The sequence below is a fragment of the Vombatus ursinus genome, unplaced genomic scaffold (genome assembly GCF_900497805.2).
Source record: "Vombatus ursinus unplaced genomic scaffold, bare-nosed wombat genome assembly UNPS02014798.1, whole genome shotgun sequence".
NCBI lineage: Eukaryota > Metazoa > Chordata > Mammalia > Diprotodontia > Vombatidae > Vombatus > Vombatus ursinus.
The window spans coordinates 62,704,423-62,724,047 of NW_020954576.1; the positions used below are offsets into that span (position 1 = coordinate 62,704,423).

Genomic DNA, 19,625 nt, shown 5'->3' on the forward strand with positions numbered 1-19,625 from the left:
GTTAGAGTTTGACCAGGATAAGCTTATTATCATTAATGTCACTGTGAAAAACTTTTCAGAAGGCTGGGGGGCAGGGAGCAGGGCTGGGAGCTCTGAGTCTCCAAGACACAGATTACCAAGAGAAATCATTTTTCACACTCCCCCATGTGATTCTAATGAGAGGCATAGCCTTCTCAATGAATCACTAACTGATATGGTCAACACTTCCTCAGGGGGTTTTGGGGACTTATAATGGGTAACAATATGGGAGAGGGGAGGGAGAAGTTGATCAATGTATTGATAAATCAAAGGGGGCAATCCCCTTTGTGAGTAAATACCAAAAAGAAAAAGTAAACAATAAATAAATTGTTCATTTAAGGCTCTTTTAAGGCATTTACAAGGTAGACCACAATCCATTCTTCTTTTAACATCAACTAACTGTAACAAAACTGAGACAGGTATATTAAATAAGTAACAGGATAATATCCTGGTTCACAAGTCTTTGACTTAATTATCCCCATACCATTATGAGGAATTAAAGGACCCTGACTTATACAGGAATATAGTAGTTAACAGATGTCAAAGCTAAATACTTAATTCTAAAATTCTAGGCCAAATAGCTCAATCTTATACTTGCATCTTACTGTAATAACCTCAGATGTTCCAGTATCAACCTATTATTTAATATTATGCTTATAAAACTTTTTGATTATCAAAAATTGCCATAAAAGAATAGGGACATGACTATAGTATAGAAACAATGTTCCCTAACTTCCTGTCAATTCCAAGCAGAAGTTATGGCCAATAGCATTGAGCCAGGATTAAAATCTGCCAGGTGGGATATTCATATTGGGGAAATTGAGTCAGGAGAATCGTGCCTCAGCTCATGCAGAAGTCATTCTCCCAACCTTTCCCATGAGATCACCCTCTGCAGTTCATAGACCCCCTCAGGGTTGCCAGCATCATGGATCAGGGGCTCAATAGCATTCCTTGATAACCATACCTGGAGTCAGACTCAGAATAACGGTCACTTAACAGTCCTATGAAGTCTTGAATAACAAGTTCCAATAATCATAGTCTTAAGTAGTGTGTATACATTCCTACACATATACTAGTTCCTGATTAAATATCAACATGAGCAAAATCAAATTTCCATTAAGATCATAAGTTACTGGTCTAATAGATTTTCGTCTCTGTTTCTCAAGCTTATTTATCCTTCTCTACCCATACTTAATCTGAAAAAATAAGACACTTCAGTAATTGAATCTTATACATATGATAAGTTCAAACACTAATTTTAACCCTTGCTAGGCCATGGAATGAATTCAGATCAAAACAGTAAGATCCTTCCCACTTACAGTTCATTACAGTAATTGCTTTAGTATTAATCACTAGCTTTAGACCTCTGCTGCTGCTCCCATTGAGCTGTTGACTCTGACTGTTTCTCAGAAAGCACCCATTTAAGGCCAGTCCAAGGACAATTGCACATTTTAGAAATGTAGCAATACCCTACATATTATAATGTATTTAAAACTTGAAATAACCCACTATTAATTTAGGTAAATACATTTCTAAATCACCTTGCACAGAGAATCATTTATCTCATCACTAATATGTTGAAACTACAACCTGAAACCACTTTATGTATTTTCATAACAGCCAAGATTTTAAATGAAAAATCTGCTCTCTTAGTAAATACCATTTTACAAACACACACAGAGACAGAAACAGTGTGACAAGACAAAGTACATATGAAGCCAATTTTCCTGTTGGTTTTTTAGGCTTTGTTTTTAAGATCAACCAATTTAGAATTAGAATTAGACTGGTCAAAATTCAGCACATGCCAATTTATCCTTTAGTTCCACATCGTTCCATTATGATACAATTTATAGCCAAATTACAGAGGATATCCCTTCAGAGAGGACCTCTCTTGAGGCCCCCACCCCCAGAGCTGCTTAGAGAGAAAAACAGACTGCAATATGGGGATTGCAATGGGGATTGCAATATGCAATATGGGGAGTCTGATAGATAAAGAGCAGGGATTTTAGAGATGACTCACACACTTCAGGGCTGGGACTTCAGGAGAAAGTCCTGTGGGTGCTCAGTACCAGCCCTGTTCAGGTAAAAAGCCCCTCAAAAATTACAGTTCAAATCTTGAGTAATGGCACCATTTTATGTTGAACCCCAATAAATTACGGACTCTGTTCTAAGAGATAAACAATTTAGGGTGCATGTGTCCACAGTTTAATTTCTCCCAAGCTGGCTTGACATGCATTACATGGGAATGCAGTCCAAAACTGGGCCCCTCTAAGGGGAACAGTTCAGAACTGGCTTAAATTGGGGGTTGGGGGCACAGGGTTATATGCTCTTCAAAGAGTAGGTGTTACCAAGGGTGCAAATCAACCATGATTGGTCAATACACTGGGATGTGGGCTATATTAAAACGAGGTCTTGAGTAAGTGACTTAGGTCACTTAATCTTGGTCAACAGTGGCTGGTATCACCAGCCATCAGGACAGAGGAAATACCACCCCAAGTCTTGGGAATCTGTCTCCACCCAAATTTGAGCAGATTAAATCAGTTCAGGCCTGGGTTGGAGTTTGACAAGGATAAGCTTATTTTCAGTAATGTCATTGTGAAGAACTTTTCAGAAGGCTGGGGAGGGGCAGGGAGAGGAGAAGCTCTGTCTCCAAGACACACATTACCAAGAGAAATCATTTTTTATAGTATGAATAAAGTATTTTGTAAACCTTAAAGTGCTGTACAAACACAGATTGCTATCATCCATAGTTGATATATAGCTAGCATTTATATGGCACTTTGTTTTACAAAGTTTATTTGTAAAACTCTTTACATACATTATTTCACTTGTTCCTCACAATGACCCCATGAAATAGTTGCTATTATTAGTCTGCATTTTTCAGATGACAAAACAGAGACAAACAGATTAAGTGACTTGCCCAGAGTGTCACAGCTAGTAAGTGTCTGAGACAGGATTCAAACACTCATACTCCATCCTCCAAGTCTAACATACTATCTACTGAACTACCCAGTTGCTTCTATTGGTTGGCTTCATTAAATGAACTTTGTTTAAAAATATTACTCTTGTCTATGTCAGCAACAGGTAGTCATACGCAATTAGGGAAGGAGAAACTTTCTATACCCTTTTCCGTTTAATATCAGATTTAAGATAGGATGCCATGGTAGGGAAGCTAGTGGTCTAGATATAGGTCCATAGCCATACAGGTGATCAGGGGGCCAGGACCACAGAAGAATTGAAGACAAGATATACTACAACAGTTCATCAGAAACCAGGTAGGAAAGCAGATGTCAAAGTACAACAAACAGATGGTGGTCAGGGCAAAGCAGTGAAATAACTACCACAATGAATGAGTTTGACTACCATTCTTTAAAAGCTTTAAATCATATGAACTGGATAATCAACAAGGACTTAAAAATTCATACTATGTGCGAAGCATTGGTTAGGCAGATAGTACAGATAGAAAAAAAAACATTAAACTTTAAGTCAAGAGGATTTGAGTTCAAATCTTGACTCTGACACTACTTGTGTGGCATGGGTAAATTGCTTTATCTCTCTGAGACTCAATCTCCTCATATGTAAAAGGGGGCTAACTATTTATATCTATCTTACTTAATGTACAATGTTATCATGAGGACAATATTTACAAGCTTAAAGTGGCATATAAATGTGACATTATTATTGATGTTACATTAATAATGATACAGCAATATGGTAATTTTAAAAAGTAACCAAGAGAACACAAATATTGAAGAAGGTATTCCTGGCTGGAGTGGGAAGTGAGAGCAACTAAGGATAGGTTCTGTTCTCTTGGTTTTTCACCTTTATTTATTTTTTTTAATGCCAGTATGTCAACTGAATATCATTTTCCCCAGCCCCACCTTTTGCCTTTATACAGTTTTTCAAGTTGCATTCTAGAGAATCCCCTAAAAAATCAACATTTTGATTCCTATACAATCTTTTTCAACCCTCAAAAACAAAACAAATAAACAATAATAGCTGAACTTTTCAAGTAAAATTCCTTTTGTTGTTGTTATTTGTGTGTTTGCTATTTACAATAATGCACTTTCCCCTGATGTCAAAAAGGGAGGCTATTGTTCTTTCAATGCTTCAAGGTAGTTTAATTAGTAAATGCAATGGGATTTTATTTGATTGGAAAAGTAAATATTTAGCAATGTGTTCTCACTCCCTCTCACTCCCTCTATTCACTAAACGCAATGGACCAAGCAGTTTTGTATTTCACTAGAGGAAATTTTGATTCCTTTCAGTTTCTGGCTTTTTATAGACTATATGTAAAGCTATCTTTTTTTTTTTTTTAACACAGTAGATCTGTTGCCCAAAAGTTGGGAGTTTATTTTAAGAACTTACCCTATTTTAATAACTTACCCTATTTTATAACTTTACTCTATTTTAATAACTTAACCTAGATGAGGATACTATTTAAATAGATCCTGTGTGATTTCTATTGTAATGTAAATATTTATTCCCCAAATTATGTTTTTATATTCAGCTTTCATCATTTGTATAAAGGAAAGAAAAGTCCACATTTCAAACATTTATCTAAGTCAGAGCGGATATTTATGTGTGTTGACATGTTTTGGGCATCATGCTAATCTGTGACCTTGTTTCACTTCTTCCCTCTCTCCCTCATCATATCTGGCTTATTTCTGTTTCTCTTACTTCCCAGTAAACATTTATATTATCTGTCAAGTCTAATAAGTGTTTTAATTCCTAGCATCCTAGTGAGTTAAAGCCCTTAGGGAAGCTTTCAAAGTTATAGTTTTGTAAACAACAACCACAAGGAATGAAGTTTCAGATAGCTGATTAGTAGCATTGTCCTGAGAGTTCCCAAATTGATAATAGAGATAGACAAGTAGCATTGGGAAATGTAACTTTTTTAGGCCTCTTATTATTTCCTTCCTTTTTCAGTAATTTTTTTCTTTTCTTTTTTTCTTAGCTAAAAATATCAAACACAATCTACTGCCTTTTTTCTCCCCTTAAATAACAGGACACAGAACTTGGGCAAAATATTATATCTACAAAATTGAAATTCTAGCTGAAAATGTGATTAGTAGTAAGAAGTATCCATTTGTGTGCATTTAGATTGAAGAGGGTGAAGAGGCATGTTTTGCAATTAGTGATGAAAAGTCAACATTTCTCATGTGAACTCATTTTGGGGTATTCCTCTCCTTCCTCTGTCCCTGGCAATAGCAGTGAAGATTGTGACATAATTACCAGATTTCAAGAGGAGATATTAATATTTTCATAATCATATGAATACTTAGAATTCTAAGAAAATAATGATAAAAATGCTTAGCATTTGTCCTTTTGTGTTGACCAAAGATGTTGACCTTTTCCTGGGCTTTTAATCCCTTTTAACAGCTTTCAGGAGTCTACTAGATTTCGTACCTGGACAAAATCTTATTTCGTCCATGTTAAAAGTCCTGTCAATCTTGTAGAGAATGGATAGAAAATTTGACTTTCGAAAAGATGCCCACCAGAAGCTGCCTCATGCTGTGTTCAGATTTAATGAAGTTGTAGGCTAAAGTTGTTTCCCTATAAATCATCCCCTCATTTTTTTGTGGCCTAGAGCACTTGGCATCAATAGTTCTTGCTGGCATGCCAGCTTGGCCTTCAATGATCTGGGAAGAAGAGAGAAAATGAAAAAGGCAGGTAGCATCTGTCTTTTGTGTGCCCTGGGGCAGACAGGCAACAGAAGGTAAAGTACTTGGGAAATTAAATGTCAAACTATCTTATGATATAGTGTATCTAGGAAATGTGAACTGTAGGAACCCTTGATACATGGGAAATATAGTGTATTAGAGAGGGTAAGAAATGGGCTTTATTTGAGGACCAGAAGTTTGAGTTTTAAGCCCAATTCTATTACTTACTACCTGTAAAACTTTGGGCAAGTTAATAAAGCTTGAATTGGCCTGTTTTCTCATCTGTAAAATGAAGCTACAGCAGTGCTTCTGAATCTACATGGTCCCTTCCAGATCTAAATATCATCCTATGAAAATATTCATAATCTAGAAGTCATCTAAGATACAAAATTATATTTCATTTCAATAAACATGTATAGTTGTACGTAAGTGCATTCATATATATCATGCATATGCATATACTATATACATTGGTACACGTATGTATACACTAGACAGCGTGTACATATGTACATAGATACACAAGTAGTAGATTGTATATGAGTAGTATGTGTGTGTGCATAGGTATTTGCATATGTATATGCATACATATGTGTTTGAGCATATGTACATAGTGTATATGCATATACACATATATAACACATGCTGCTCATATATTCGACCCACTAATGTATGTATATGTACATGTATGCATATATGTGTATATATACATATTGCATGTGTGCAAAACAGAAGGGAAGGGGAGGAATGAGGAGCAGAGAGTGATAAAAGAGGGACAGGGAGCACGTCAAGAACTGGACTATCAGGAAGATTGCAGTTCAGGGTTCAAGTCCCATGTCTGACACTGGCTTTGAGGCACTGGGCTATTTACTTCCACAGACAACTCTCTTTGACTATAAATTGCACAACATGTGTCAGTCAACATTTGCAGAGGGAATTCCTTACTGGGATCTCCCTATACAGATGAAATCATGTCTGGTAATAAAAAAAAAATCTATGAAATGGTAAGGAAAGTGGCGGAGAAATGACATGGCTCAGTGGGGGAATAATTTTTTTTTGACATATGAACTAGATAATCTGTATTCTAGCCTTGGCTCCTCATATTATTCTCAGCATTGTCTTTAGCAAATCCTTCACTTTGGGTTTTAAATGCTTCAATTGTGAATTGTGAGAATTAGACTAGATGGTGTTATTCCAGGTTCATGTTTCTTTCTTGTTCTTTTTCATTATTTTGATATGTGATCTCATCCTTATGGATGTGCTCTCCACTGGTAGATAAATCGTAATCCAACACCTTTCCATCTCGTATGATTTTTGTCCCTGTCCTCCATGAAATCCTCCAAAGGGCACCTATCCAATGGTAGGTTCCAGGCTATTTTCCATCATCATTGTCTGTCTAGGGTGTCTGTACTGATGGACTAGCTATAGGGGCTGTCTTTACAATCGTACTGTAGGACCATTAGATCATAGATATTCTTCATCCAGTTGGGTTTTCTCATTTGGATAGTTAGGCCAAAGTCTTGACTGATTATGGATCTCATTCGAGGACTTGAAGTTTTCAGTTACAATGTCATCTGTAGACAAGAGAATCTGGATTATTTTACCATCTATCAGAATTTTTTTTTTTCAATTCACTTCTTCACCAGACATCTTTGATCATAGCACATACCTTTGAGCTCCGTGTCTTATAATCTGTTGGATATCAATAAAGGGCATCATCAAGTATCTGTTTTTAAATTTTGAAAGGAATCCTTATTCATTTTTATATATGTGTGAGAAACTGCTTCTTCAAGGGGAGCCATTAAGGTGGTGGTGTTGACTGTAAAAATACTATAGTTGGGTAAAGCCTGCCTATTTCCTTCTCATGTACTCATCAATGATATCCTTGACACATGTACATTTTTATTCTTATAAATATTTTATGAAGGCTTTATAAAGGCTTTATATTTTATAGAGTCTATACCTCTGATTTCAATAGGCTAGAGAATTCCCAACTAAGGAAACTCCCTCTAACAATACAAAGCAGCACCTTCCTTGCAATGTATAGTCTTGGAATGTCACCTAGAACACTGAGAGATGAAATTACTTGCTTAGGGGCTCATAGCTAGTATATGTCAGAGGGAGGACCTGAACCTAGGTCTTCCTAACTTCCTGGGTGATCTCTCTAGCCATTATACCATACTGCTTCTCAGATTTTATACAAATGGGAAAGTAAGCATATAAATGAGTAGTTATTAATATTTTCCTGAAAAACCTGATAATATTATCCTGATTAATCTTTTTAAGTAGTGGTAATAATATACCTAGCATTTACATGGCACTTCACATATTATCTCATTGGATCCTCATAAAAACCCTGACAGGTACTGTTACTCTCCCCAATCTATGGATTGGGGAAAATGATATTCAGTTTTCTAACTGAGGGTTCAAGAAGCTAAGTAACTAGTCTAGGTGTCGCACAGCTGGTCAGCTAATAAGAGTTTGAGGCAGAATTCAAACTCACGTCTTCCTGACTCCAAGTTCAACAATATATGCACTATCACACTATCTAGAGCATTCACATTCCCCCCCTTTTCCTAGCCTCCCCCCCCAGCCCCTCATTCTACTATGCTTCTTCCCCAATCAGAACTACAAGAAAGTAGGTTTTCTTTGGCCCCAAATAAGCCAAACAGAAGAAATTGTAAAACTTAAATAGTCATTTAATAAAACAACAAAACACCATGCAAATTTCATAAGCAACATTCTATAAAACAGGGGGAAAGGTGCCTACTAGAAAAAAGGGAGGAAACATGGAGAAATGCTAGTGATTAAGTAAAAATTCAAGCCTGCTAGAAAATTTAATGCCAATTATAAGTAAAATTCAGAATGTGCTGGATAGGTATTGTGTATGTAAGGTCTTTGGGAGGGCCCTTGCTGACCAGCCAAATTGATTATTACAACATTTATAGAAGCTGTTGTTTGGTTTTATAGTTTCTATAATAAGCACTATGACAGTCCCCTGATGTATCAGCATGACTGTGGTGGTGACCTTGGATTCTTGATGGCAATGACAGCATAATACTAGCCTCCAGCCTAGGGATATGGAAGAGTTTCTAGTATGGGCCTACTGACAAATGGTCTATTACTGAGACTCAGCTCAACAAAGTTCTTTACAACTCATAACCAGGTTGACTGCAGGTTTCTTTTGACCACAGCAACTCTCAGGGGCTATCTTCTAAGCTATGGTGATGTTATCATCTACATTGCTGTGGAAGTAACCATGAAGGTGGGTCTATGCTGGGGGTTGCTGAATGAAGTTGTGGGGATGAGAGTGGTAAGAGGCCAACAGTCTGGAGTCGGGGGAAATACTAGCCCATTAAGATTTGTACCAAGCTTTGACTTTTCCATGTAACCACTAGCAGCTGCACAAAGAACTAATACAGTTTGCAGACTGTGGACTTCCACTTTCAGTTTTTAGATAACTGTGAAATCACTAATCCCATAATGTCTTAGTTACTTGTGCTATTGAAATCAAATTTTCTTCTTTTCACCATGTTATGAATAAGAGGTATCTTTATTGTTCATCTAATTCATCCCCCTTTGGCTCAGTGGGTAGAGTATTCGGCTTTGAATCAGGAAGACTCATCTTCCTGAGTTCAAATCCAGCCTCAAGTCACTTAACCCTGTTTGCCTCAGTTCTTCAGCTGTAAAATAAGCTGGAGAAGAAAATGGCAAACCACTTTAGTATCTGCCAAGAAAACCCCAAATGGGTCACAAAGAGTCAGACACAACTGAAAAATGACTGAACAATAAAAGATCTTGACTACTTCTAATTATCAGTGACCTAAATATAGTATCAATATTAATCATTTTTTCTTAAACTCTTTTTTGACTACTTTGAAAATCCTGGGTCACCTTCATGTCGAAGCACAGCCTTAAAGTAGAACTTTAGTGACAGCTCCTAATATGTATATGTGGACGGGGACAGGGAAAGGGGCTGGCAATATGACTAATATTCTCCTACTGAAGCCATTAGCACTTCAGATGTTCTACAAAGTCCTATTCCTTGCTGAGCCCTAAAGCTTCAACATTTTACTTACACCAGTGATTGCTCTAGAAACCTCATTTACCAAAGTCATTTGCATCTTCATTACAAAAACTATTTTTATCCTATTTACATTTTCTATTGAGATGGTGGTTTGACACTAGTAACTTTTTAACACTTTCTCTATTTTGTTTTCTTAACTGTCACCTGGTCTTTGTACAATCCCCCTCACTGATGCCTTCAAAAATCCTATATCAAACAATCGCCTGTTAGGCCTTAGTCCTGGTTCCTTTCTTAGGACTTGGTAATGTTTTTGTTCAGATGACACATATCCATCTGCCCATCCAGGGAACACATTCATCCCCATTCAGTCCAGTCCTCTGTCATCTCAGATGGAACCATTATTCTTAGCATAGTCCAAACATGGCAAAGACAATTGATCATTTCTCAATGATCCTCTTCTCCTGCTTACTTTTTCCATCAAAACGAACAGTACCAATGTGGTCACCAGAAGAATTTCCTGGAAGAAACATCAGGAACCTGTGGCTTATTTTAATGCATTTCATTGTCTTTGCATTGGTATTCAGGGAGGACCAGCACCTCTGGGTTTGAGGGCTTGCTGAACCCTTTTCGGGGCTGCTCAGCTACCTTTGGTGTCCATTTGTTACCTCTCGCCTGTGGCTGCAAGAAGCTGTAGCATGTGTACTGGCCACAGCCCAGTAAAACCTTCTAAATAGAACAGCTAAACCAGGTTAAGGGTAACTGACAGGCCTCATACTCACTGGTAAGTTAGAGGGGTATGTACCCCAAGCATGTGAATACTTCCTTTGGCAGAATGGGTGGATGAACAATTTATTCTAATGGACATGAAGGTGGCTGAAGCAGGTGCTGTGGAGTGCTTAGAGACTGGTCAAGCATTGAAGACACCAAGGTCATCCACTGCATCCTGGACCACTACCAGTTGTCTTGATTTTTTCTTGCCACTGGATTTTAATGACTCAAAAAGAAAGAATGAGGTTGACAACTTGGAGCAACTCTACCTTACTTAGATTTAATTCCCTTGAGAGTCAAGTTATCACCCATGATGTCACTGGTCCTCTTCAAAAATGAAGGACAAGCAACAACATCCATTGCCACATCCTTCCACTTTTTTCTTTATAGTATCTTCAGAAGCCATCCCTTAATCTTAACCCCCTGCAAGTTTTCTTAACTCAAGTCTCCGTCCTCTTTCTTTTGTATGTTGTAACTTCTTTCTCCTTAGATGTCCTTCAGTATCATTTCCCTCTACAATTAATGGTCAGTGATACTATGTATGACTTTTGTGTTCACATTTCTGAAATCAACTGCCCATAAATTGGGGTTAATAATTTTACCTTCTTGGAAGTGGCTTACCAAATCACACCATACAGTAAGTTTTTGTTTGTTTGTTTGTTTGTTTTTTTAAGAAGTGGGATTCTTGGCGATTATCTTACTGTAAATCAGTTTAAGATAAAATTCTGTATGCCTTCTGGCCATCAGCAAAAAATATGAAAGAAATGAGTAAATGGGATGGAAAATGGATCCCTGAGACATAATTCAATGACTAGAACAGTGAAATGCTAAGAGAAAAGTTGACAACTCTATGGATCTCATTTTTTGTCCCTCCTTTTTTTTTTTTTTTTTTTGCCATACTTGCTCCTTTTGAGTAAACGTGCTCACTCCTGCCCTCTTCAAATCGTTCTGTTCCTATCTTGAGCCTTGTCCTAGGCATGAACACACCTCCTTTGACTGGGAGAAGTTGCCAAATATACTTTCTCTCAGTGAGACAGGTAGGTCAGGGGTGGGAAATTAAATTTAAACTACGTATAGGTTCAGGAATTTATACACTCAAAAAAACCTGAGGACTGTGAAGCCCCGTGGTATGGGACAGAGAACATTACCACATTAAGTGGTAGTTTGTGCTTAAAATGAAGTCATTCATTAATTACTAGAAAGGATTCTTTTTGCCTGTAAGACAAATTGATCTCAAGTATGAAGCCTATGCCAATTTGACCTCATACAAACTCTTTGCTTGGCTGTTAGCTAATCACTGTCACCCCTGATTTTGAGGTAAAGAGGTGGATTAGGAAATTTTAATTAAACTTTGGATTGCAATTTTCCAGTGTGGGTTTCAGATGAGGAAACTAAGAACAGTCAGTTTTTTTTCCCAGGTTAGTAAAACAGCTACAATGAGATTCTGTATTTAGAGCAGAACAAAAAGAAAAGAAAAGAAAAAGATTTATAAGAAACCTATTGTTCTATACATAGTGAAACTCATTTTTCCTGGTCACGTAGGGAAGCCATAGTGGTGTGAGAACTCCTTGCACTCTAAAGTCTCCCTGACCCTTGTATAGAATTACCATAAAATTTAACAATCATGTGGCACTCTAACAAGAAAACCCCAAATGGGGTCATGAAGAGTTGGGTATGACTGAAAAGACTGAATAACAAAAGTACATGCTACTTTCAAGTCACTGTACTAGGTGCTAGAGATATAGAAGCAAAAACAAAATTAATTCTACCACCAAGGAACTTACATTCTAATAAGAGAATATGACATGTACTTACATAAATATGAGATTTGGAGGAGGGAGAGAGCATTAACAGCTGGGGAAAGCACTAAACCTCTGAGCCACGTTCACACCTCAAACTGTTCAGGGTACTTTGTTGCTTATATTCTGTACAATTCTTGTGTGGGCCTACTGGGGCAAACTCAATTTTAATCTAGCTATGAGGTTCTTGTTGCCCAGCTCTTAGACTGCCTAGATACTTCATAAGAGGAAAGGGCCACATACCTCTTTCTCAGCAGTGCTATGGCCTGAGTACATGTCTACCAATACCTTCTTAAATCCACTGAGCTAAACCTGTCTCAATATAAAGAAACATAGTTTTCTCCTACCTAGAATTTGTTATAACATACCTGTCTTGACCTCTGTCCAAAGTAGATTAATCACCAGAAATGATGGAAGAATAAGATTTTCACATGGTCTCACTGATTATATAGTCCTATGCTGTGGACGCCAAAGGTAATATAGGAAGGTTCTGATGTAGTTGTGATTAGTTCAGTAGAATAGGAAGCCATATGTCTTTCAAGCCCTTTCTAGATCCTCACTATCCCATTTCTTAGTTCTGATTAAATGAAATTTTATTGAATGGGAGATGAGTCTTTTCACATCTGTCCAAGGAATCCCTACTGCTAGTGCCTTCCCCCTGGGATTACCTCCCATTTATGTCATCCTTATATTATGAGTGCCTAATTGTTCACATTTCTCCCCCATTAGAATGTGAGCTCTTGGGTGGACAGGGACCATGTTTTTGCCTTTCTCTTTTATCCTCAGAACTTAGTACAGTTTTGGCACAAAGTAAGTACTTAATAAATGCTTGTTAATTGATTAAACAGTATGCAACAGACTTTGATTAGCCCTACTGCAAAACTTTTTTGACAGTGAAAAGAAGCCATTTTATGGAATTCTTTGTATGCCTTTCTGCTTCTCTATATGTGGTTGTAGAACATTAAAACAAGTCAGATCATTTCTGGAGTATTGTTTTCAGTTGGGCTTTCAGTTTATTAGAAGAGGACCAGATAAGCTAGAGTGTGTCCCTTGGATGGTGAGAGGACTGATATACATGCCACATGAGAAATGATTGAAGGAACGTTTAGCCTAGAGAAAAGCAGTGTTGTTGTTTTTTTCTCTTGTTTTGTTTTTTTAATTTATTAGGGATTGGTAGGGGGAGAGGAAAGGAGAATAAGAGGAGAAAGGGGGGAACTTAGAACATATCTGTCTTCAGAATAACAGAATTTGAGAGGTAGAATAGACCTCAGTGGCTGCCTAGACCTGAAAGAAGTTCCTCCTATCCCATATTCAGCAAGTAGTCATCTGGCCTCTTCTTGAAGGCCTTCATTGAGGGAGGAACCCACTCCCTCCTAGGGCAGCCTATTACATTTCTGAACAGCTTTAATTCTTAGGACATTGTTCCTGAGATCAAGTCTAAATTTGCTTTTTGGAAATTGCTATCTACTGTTTCTGATTCTGACCTTTGGGCACAAATAGAAGAAGTCTTACTCCTTTAGCAGATGACAGGCCTCTAAATACTTGAAGACTATTCTCAAGTTCCACACACCCCCACCTCAGCCATTCTCCCTGAAGTCTTTTCTTTCTAGGGCTACAAATCCCTAGAGGGAAGAGGATTAAATTTATTTTGCCTAGGCCCACATGGCAGAATCAGGCAGTCAACTGGCATTATTCTGGGCCAGTAAGTTGTTGTTGTTGTTGTTTTTGTTATTGTTGTTCGTCCTTCTTTCTCAAAGAAGAAAGTGACAAGGAAGCCAAACCCCTCCTGGTCATTGTTTGGGCCCTGGTTTACTCCCAGTGAAGGTAAATAGGAATTATTTCTATTTTGTCCAGAAACCCTGAGGGTCTTGCCCTCCCAGTTAGATGTTTTTTTCTGGACCTGGTTAAATGAGGCAAAGAATGGCCTCTTTTTTTTTTTTTAACCTAGCCTTAATCACTGAATGGGTGTTGCCTCAGGAAAAATGAGAAGTACCAGTAAGTGGGATGGGGGGGTGGAATATAGGAAGAAGGGCAAAAATACAATCCTCATTCTTACAAAATTTATATTCTAATGTAGGAGACAGCATGAAAATAACTATGACCATATAAGCTACATAAAGTAGCCATATATTATATGACAATCTTAGAGGGAAGGGATTAAGGTAGAAGGGGACGACCAGGGAACTCCCACCAGAAGCAGCAATGGGTCCAAATTGTAGAGAGGAAGATTTTTGACTTGCAAAGAAAAATTTCCTAATCCTTAGAATTGTCCAAAAATAGAATGCCAAAGGTGGTTGTGAGTACATCATTACTAAAGGTTTTCACACAAAGGATAAGTGACTAATTTTTTTCAGAATGCTACGAAGGGGATGGACCTTTGCTCACATAGGAGTTAGATTACATCAAGAATTCTTAACCTGGTGTTCACAGATTTCAGGAAGTTCAAGGGGTGGGGGAGGAGGTCTGTGAATTTATATGAGATTAAAAAAAATACATCTTTATTTTCACTAATTTTAAAAATTTTAACATTTCCCTCAATTGTAGATGTCATAAAGAAAACATTCTGAGAATGATTCATAGACTTCAATTTGACTCATGTGGATGGGATCTGAATCCCTAAAAGGAAAAGACCATGTCTTTGGGATCTGGACCCCAAAAAAGAAAATCCCTGGACTTTTCCCAAATCTCTGGCATTTGCCTGTAATTCATTCAGCTGGCCTTTCAGTGCTGCTGTGCCCAATCTCCCAATTCTGTTCTTTTACCTCCTGATTGCCCCTGGCCATTTACCACTCTTAATCATATTTAGATCCCATTCTCCTTTGGCCATGTGGTTCAGGTCTCTGGCTTTCTGTTCACATTAGATTACTGGCCACTCCCATTCAGATACTCTTTAGACCCCTCCTCCAGTCACCCCAAACTACTTGGCAACTCATAGATCCCTCCCACAGTCTTTCTGTATATAAGGTCCATCTTATCTCCATTAAAGTGCTCACATTCTTAAAATTCAGCCAATAGCTCACTAATATTCAGATTCCTTAAGAGTCTGTCCTATATGGCTGATCTTTAATAAACCTTGTCTTTGGCAGAAAGAAGGCTTGGGTCAAATTCTTTTGGGCAGGACCTGTGTGTTGTGATTTTGGGGTTCCAGCACCCCTAAACCTCTAAACCTGAACAAAACTACCAAAGAGAGATTTGTGACAAAAAAACATTTTTTTGAGAATGAAAAAAATTCGAGGTCCCTTTCACCTAAGAGTCTAGTGTAGTCATGGGCTGGGTTAAATGGATATTTTAAAAAATCATTTCCCAGGTGTTTTTTTTTTTTTAACAAGTTGGCCAACTTGTTAAGCCAAAAATTATGTGAACATTGTGATCAAAGGTAAAGGTCACCAAATAACATTTTATTGGGTTATTTGAAAGTCTTCATGCTTGGTAATCATTTCCAACAGGATTATAAATTTTAAAAAAGAGAGAAAAGAACTCTGCAGCATGATTTATCTAGGGGTTCAATGGATTGAACTTGGATAAATTATTCATTACTTCATTAAAATTCAAGCAAGCCTGAAGTTTTCCATCTGATGCATTAAGTTGTCTAATATGGAGAAACTGCTGTAGATTCATTGCGTAGGATGATTCTTCCAATATGCTGCCCTTTAATTTTGCAGCAAATTCAAATGAGATGTAAATTTTGCATTTTGTTTTCCATTTACTAAAATTGTTTATATAGACCCCAGGAGAAGGAAAAGGCTCTCACTAAGTTCTGCAGATTGTTGCTTTCTTTTAATCTGTTGGCAGAAAACACTGTTAGTATACATAGTGAAAGCACAGTTTCATTGTTTTTGCTCAGTCATTTTTCAGTTGTGTCTGACTCTTTGTGACCCCATTTGGGGTTTTCTTGGCAGTTACTAAAGTGGTTTGCCATTTTCTTTTCTGACTCATTTTATAGATGAGGAAACTGAGACAAATACTTAAGGGACTTGCCCAAGGTCATACTAGTAAATGTCTGAGGCCATATTTGAACTCATGAAGATGTGTCTTCTTGACTCCAGGCCCAACACTATCCACTGTGCCACCTACCTGCCCTTGGCAATGGCACATAGTAAGAGCTTAAATACTTTCATTCATTCATTCATTCATTTTAAAAATTTAATTAAATGCATTATTGCTAAGAAAAAATCTACGGTTCTATAGAAATTTTCAGTAAACCATTAATCCTTTAATATTTTTTGCATCATTTCAAAAAATTATAAAATATTTTTAATGACATCTTAAATTTAAGAGTTTACTGTAAATTTGTGGGTTAATGTAATCACTGTGACTTTAACTCTGTTACACAACAGATGAAATATATATGAATGGTTTTTCAAAATTTTCTTATCTTCTCTTTTTTCCTTAAGCTTCTACCACCCCCTTATTTTTATTCAATGTACCCCCCAATTGTACCCGAGGCTACTACTCCCCCCCGACCCTTATCATTCCAGTGCCCCCTGGGGGAGTGGTATCACCCACTTTGGGAACCTCTGACTCTGAGTCAGTAGAGGGAATACTACCCTAACTAATGAAGTCATGCACCCTTTGAAATATTAGGATTGTACTTACACTAACTACCTCAAAGAGTTTTCATGAGGAAAGTGTATGTAAAGTGCTTTGTGTCTTTCAAACAGTATGTCGGTGACTTGCTAAGTATTGCCCACCTTGATTTGCTGTTCAGTTCAGATAGAATATTGAATGAAAGGTTTGACTTCAGGGAATTGTAGACATCACCTGGAATTAGGCAGCATGGTATAGTGGAAAAAATGTTGGCTTTGATATTAGGAGAGAACTAGGTAGGAATTTTGTCTCCCACATTTACTAGCTTTCTAACTTCTGGAGAATCATTTAGTCATTTTGTGCCTTAGTTTCCTGGTGTACAAATTGAAAATAATATTTGTACAGACCTCATAGGATTTTATTTTATAAGGTTCAGATGAGATAATGAATACCAAGTGCATAAGGCACGACATAAAAGCTATTTTAGGAGTGATGAGGATGTGCAAGTCAACCCTGCTGGAGAAAACTTCCTGTGCTGGTCTGACAGATTGTTGTGACCTTCCTTATTGGGAGCAAGTCTGTCTACCTGAACAGACAGCCCAGGTAGTCTGTCCCAGGATGGATTTTCTTGCCCAATCAGGAGACCTGTTAGCATTAGATGTTAATGAATGAGCAAATCTGTTGGAACAAACAGAACCATCATCTCAAACTGCCTTTGATTTCAAAACCAAATCAGCTCTAGAGAGGCTGAAGTGATTAGTAGGTCTTCATAGGAAGCAGTGAACTTAACAGAGTCTACAAAACCCTTTTTAAATTTTGCCTTTGCAGCTTCAGGTCCCCAGTAACTTGATTTTTTTCCCTCCTGCCAGATGATCTCATCTGTGTCCTCAAAATGTTTTATGTTCTTTCTTAGGCTTCTTACTTTAGTTTCATTTTTATTCACCTAGGTTATGGACACACGGTCCCTTTATCAGACGGAGGTAAGGCCTTCTGCATCATCTACTCCGTCATTGGCATCCCCTTCACCCTCCTTTTCCTGACAGCAGTGGTCCAGCGTATCACCGTTCACGTCACCCGGAGGCCTGTGCTGTACTTCCACATCCGCTGGGGATTCTCCAAACAAGTGGTTGCCATCATTCATGCCGTCCTGCTTGGGTTCGTGACTGTGTCCTGCTTCTTCTTCATCCCGGCGGCAGTGTTTTCCATCTTGGAAGACGATTGGAACTTTTTGGAATCCTTTTATTTTTGCTTCATTTCCTTAAGCACCATTGGCCTGGGGGATTATGTTCCTGGAGAAGGCTACAATCAGAAATTCAGGGAGCTGTATAAGATAGGCATCACATGTAAGTATCTTGGACATTTATAAAAGCAAGCAGAAGGTGTATAACCCAAATGTTTCCTGAATCCTGATCTGACTCCATTCCTTCTCCTCTCCTTGTCCTTGCACCCTAAGTCCACCCCATCTATTGATGGTTGGCCACTTTTCAAAGGTCTGATCATTTTCAGAGTTGACTAGTACCTGCCTTTCTATTCCTTCCCATTATTATTCCACTCTCTGGCAAATTCATTAAGCCAAAATAAATTGTCATCCTTACTGAAAGTTAAAGCTCCTTTACAATTCTTACAATCCTGATAATATTTATATTTTGTATTAGTTATTCATTAATGGAGCACTGAGAGGTTGTCAAGTCCAAAGTCAGTATGTGTCAGAGGCAGAATCATAGATCTGGACCTGGAAAGAAAGCCATCTAGTCCAGATAGGAAACTGAGCCTCAGAGAAGGTTGGTGGCTTACCCAAGGTCATGCAGGCAATAAGTAACAGAGTTAGAATTTGCACTCAAGTCTTCCTGAGTCCAAGGCCTGCCCTCTCTCCTGCCTGATACATTCATGCTGATGGAAAAGTGTTCTAGGCATTAAAAATAGATTCACAGTTATACCAATACCAAATATCGCACTCTTCCATGATATCTAAACACTATAACAAAAACTGAATAGCCCACTGAAATACCATAATTTTGCAAAATAATCTTAAATTTATAGAACTTGTACTGGAGCGTATAAATGCTGGTCATGTACTTTAACATACCAGGATACCCTCACTCACAGGTATATCTGATTTATTCAGAGAGCAGCTCTTTCTGAACAAGAGAACAGGTAAGTATCATTATGCTTGTTTTGCTGATACTGAAACTCCTAAAGACTGAAAGTCTATGCAGAAAGTTCCCGGCAAAGTAAAGCCTCTAGGGAGCTGAAATTTCAATGACTAGGAACTTATAATTTAAAACAGCTTCAGTCAGAGTCACAGGTTTCGACTTTCTCTCTTTCTCGCTCTCTCTCTTTTTTTAAGTTGGGAGGTTTTTTTCCCTTTAACTCATTCCATCCAAATCTCCTCATTTTTCTATTAAATGTTGGAATGGAAAATGAGGCAGCTAGGTGGCACAATGGTTAGAACTCCAGGCCTGGAGTCAGGAAAACCTGAATTCAAACCTGACCTCAGCTGTGTGACCCTGGGCAAGTCACTTAACCTGTTTTCCTCAACTGTAAAATTGTGATAATAATAGCACTTACCTTTTAGGGTTGTTGTAAGGATCAAATGAGATATTTGTGAAGTGCTGAGCATGGTGTCTGGCACTAGTAGGTGCTCTATAAATGTTAACTAGACATTATAATTAAGTGTTTAGATCTGTGGTTACATTTCAACACTCAATAGAAATATTGTGCTTTAAGGTCATTCCCATGAAATAAGTGTGTGCTGGGAGATTTGAGAACAGGCTAGAGACAGGAATGTATTTTTTATCATCCTCAGGGTCAAAGCTTGTTTGC

General features: G+C 37.8%; 1 protein-coding gene across 1 annotated transcript in view; it reads left to right on the forward strand.

The window, feature by feature from the left end:
- The window catches only part of LOC114049955 (potassium channel subfamily K member 1), a 66,578-nt gene that overhangs the window by 39,444 nt on the left and 7,509 nt on the right, over positions 1 to 19,625 (forward strand). Inside the window, exon 2 of the mRNA XM_027871436.1 lies at positions 17,750 to 18,145. Within this exon, the coding sequence (XP_027727237.1) occupies positions 17,750 to 18,145 (396 nt within the window). The remainder of the gene's footprint in view (positions 1 to 17,749; positions 18,146 to 19,625) is intronic.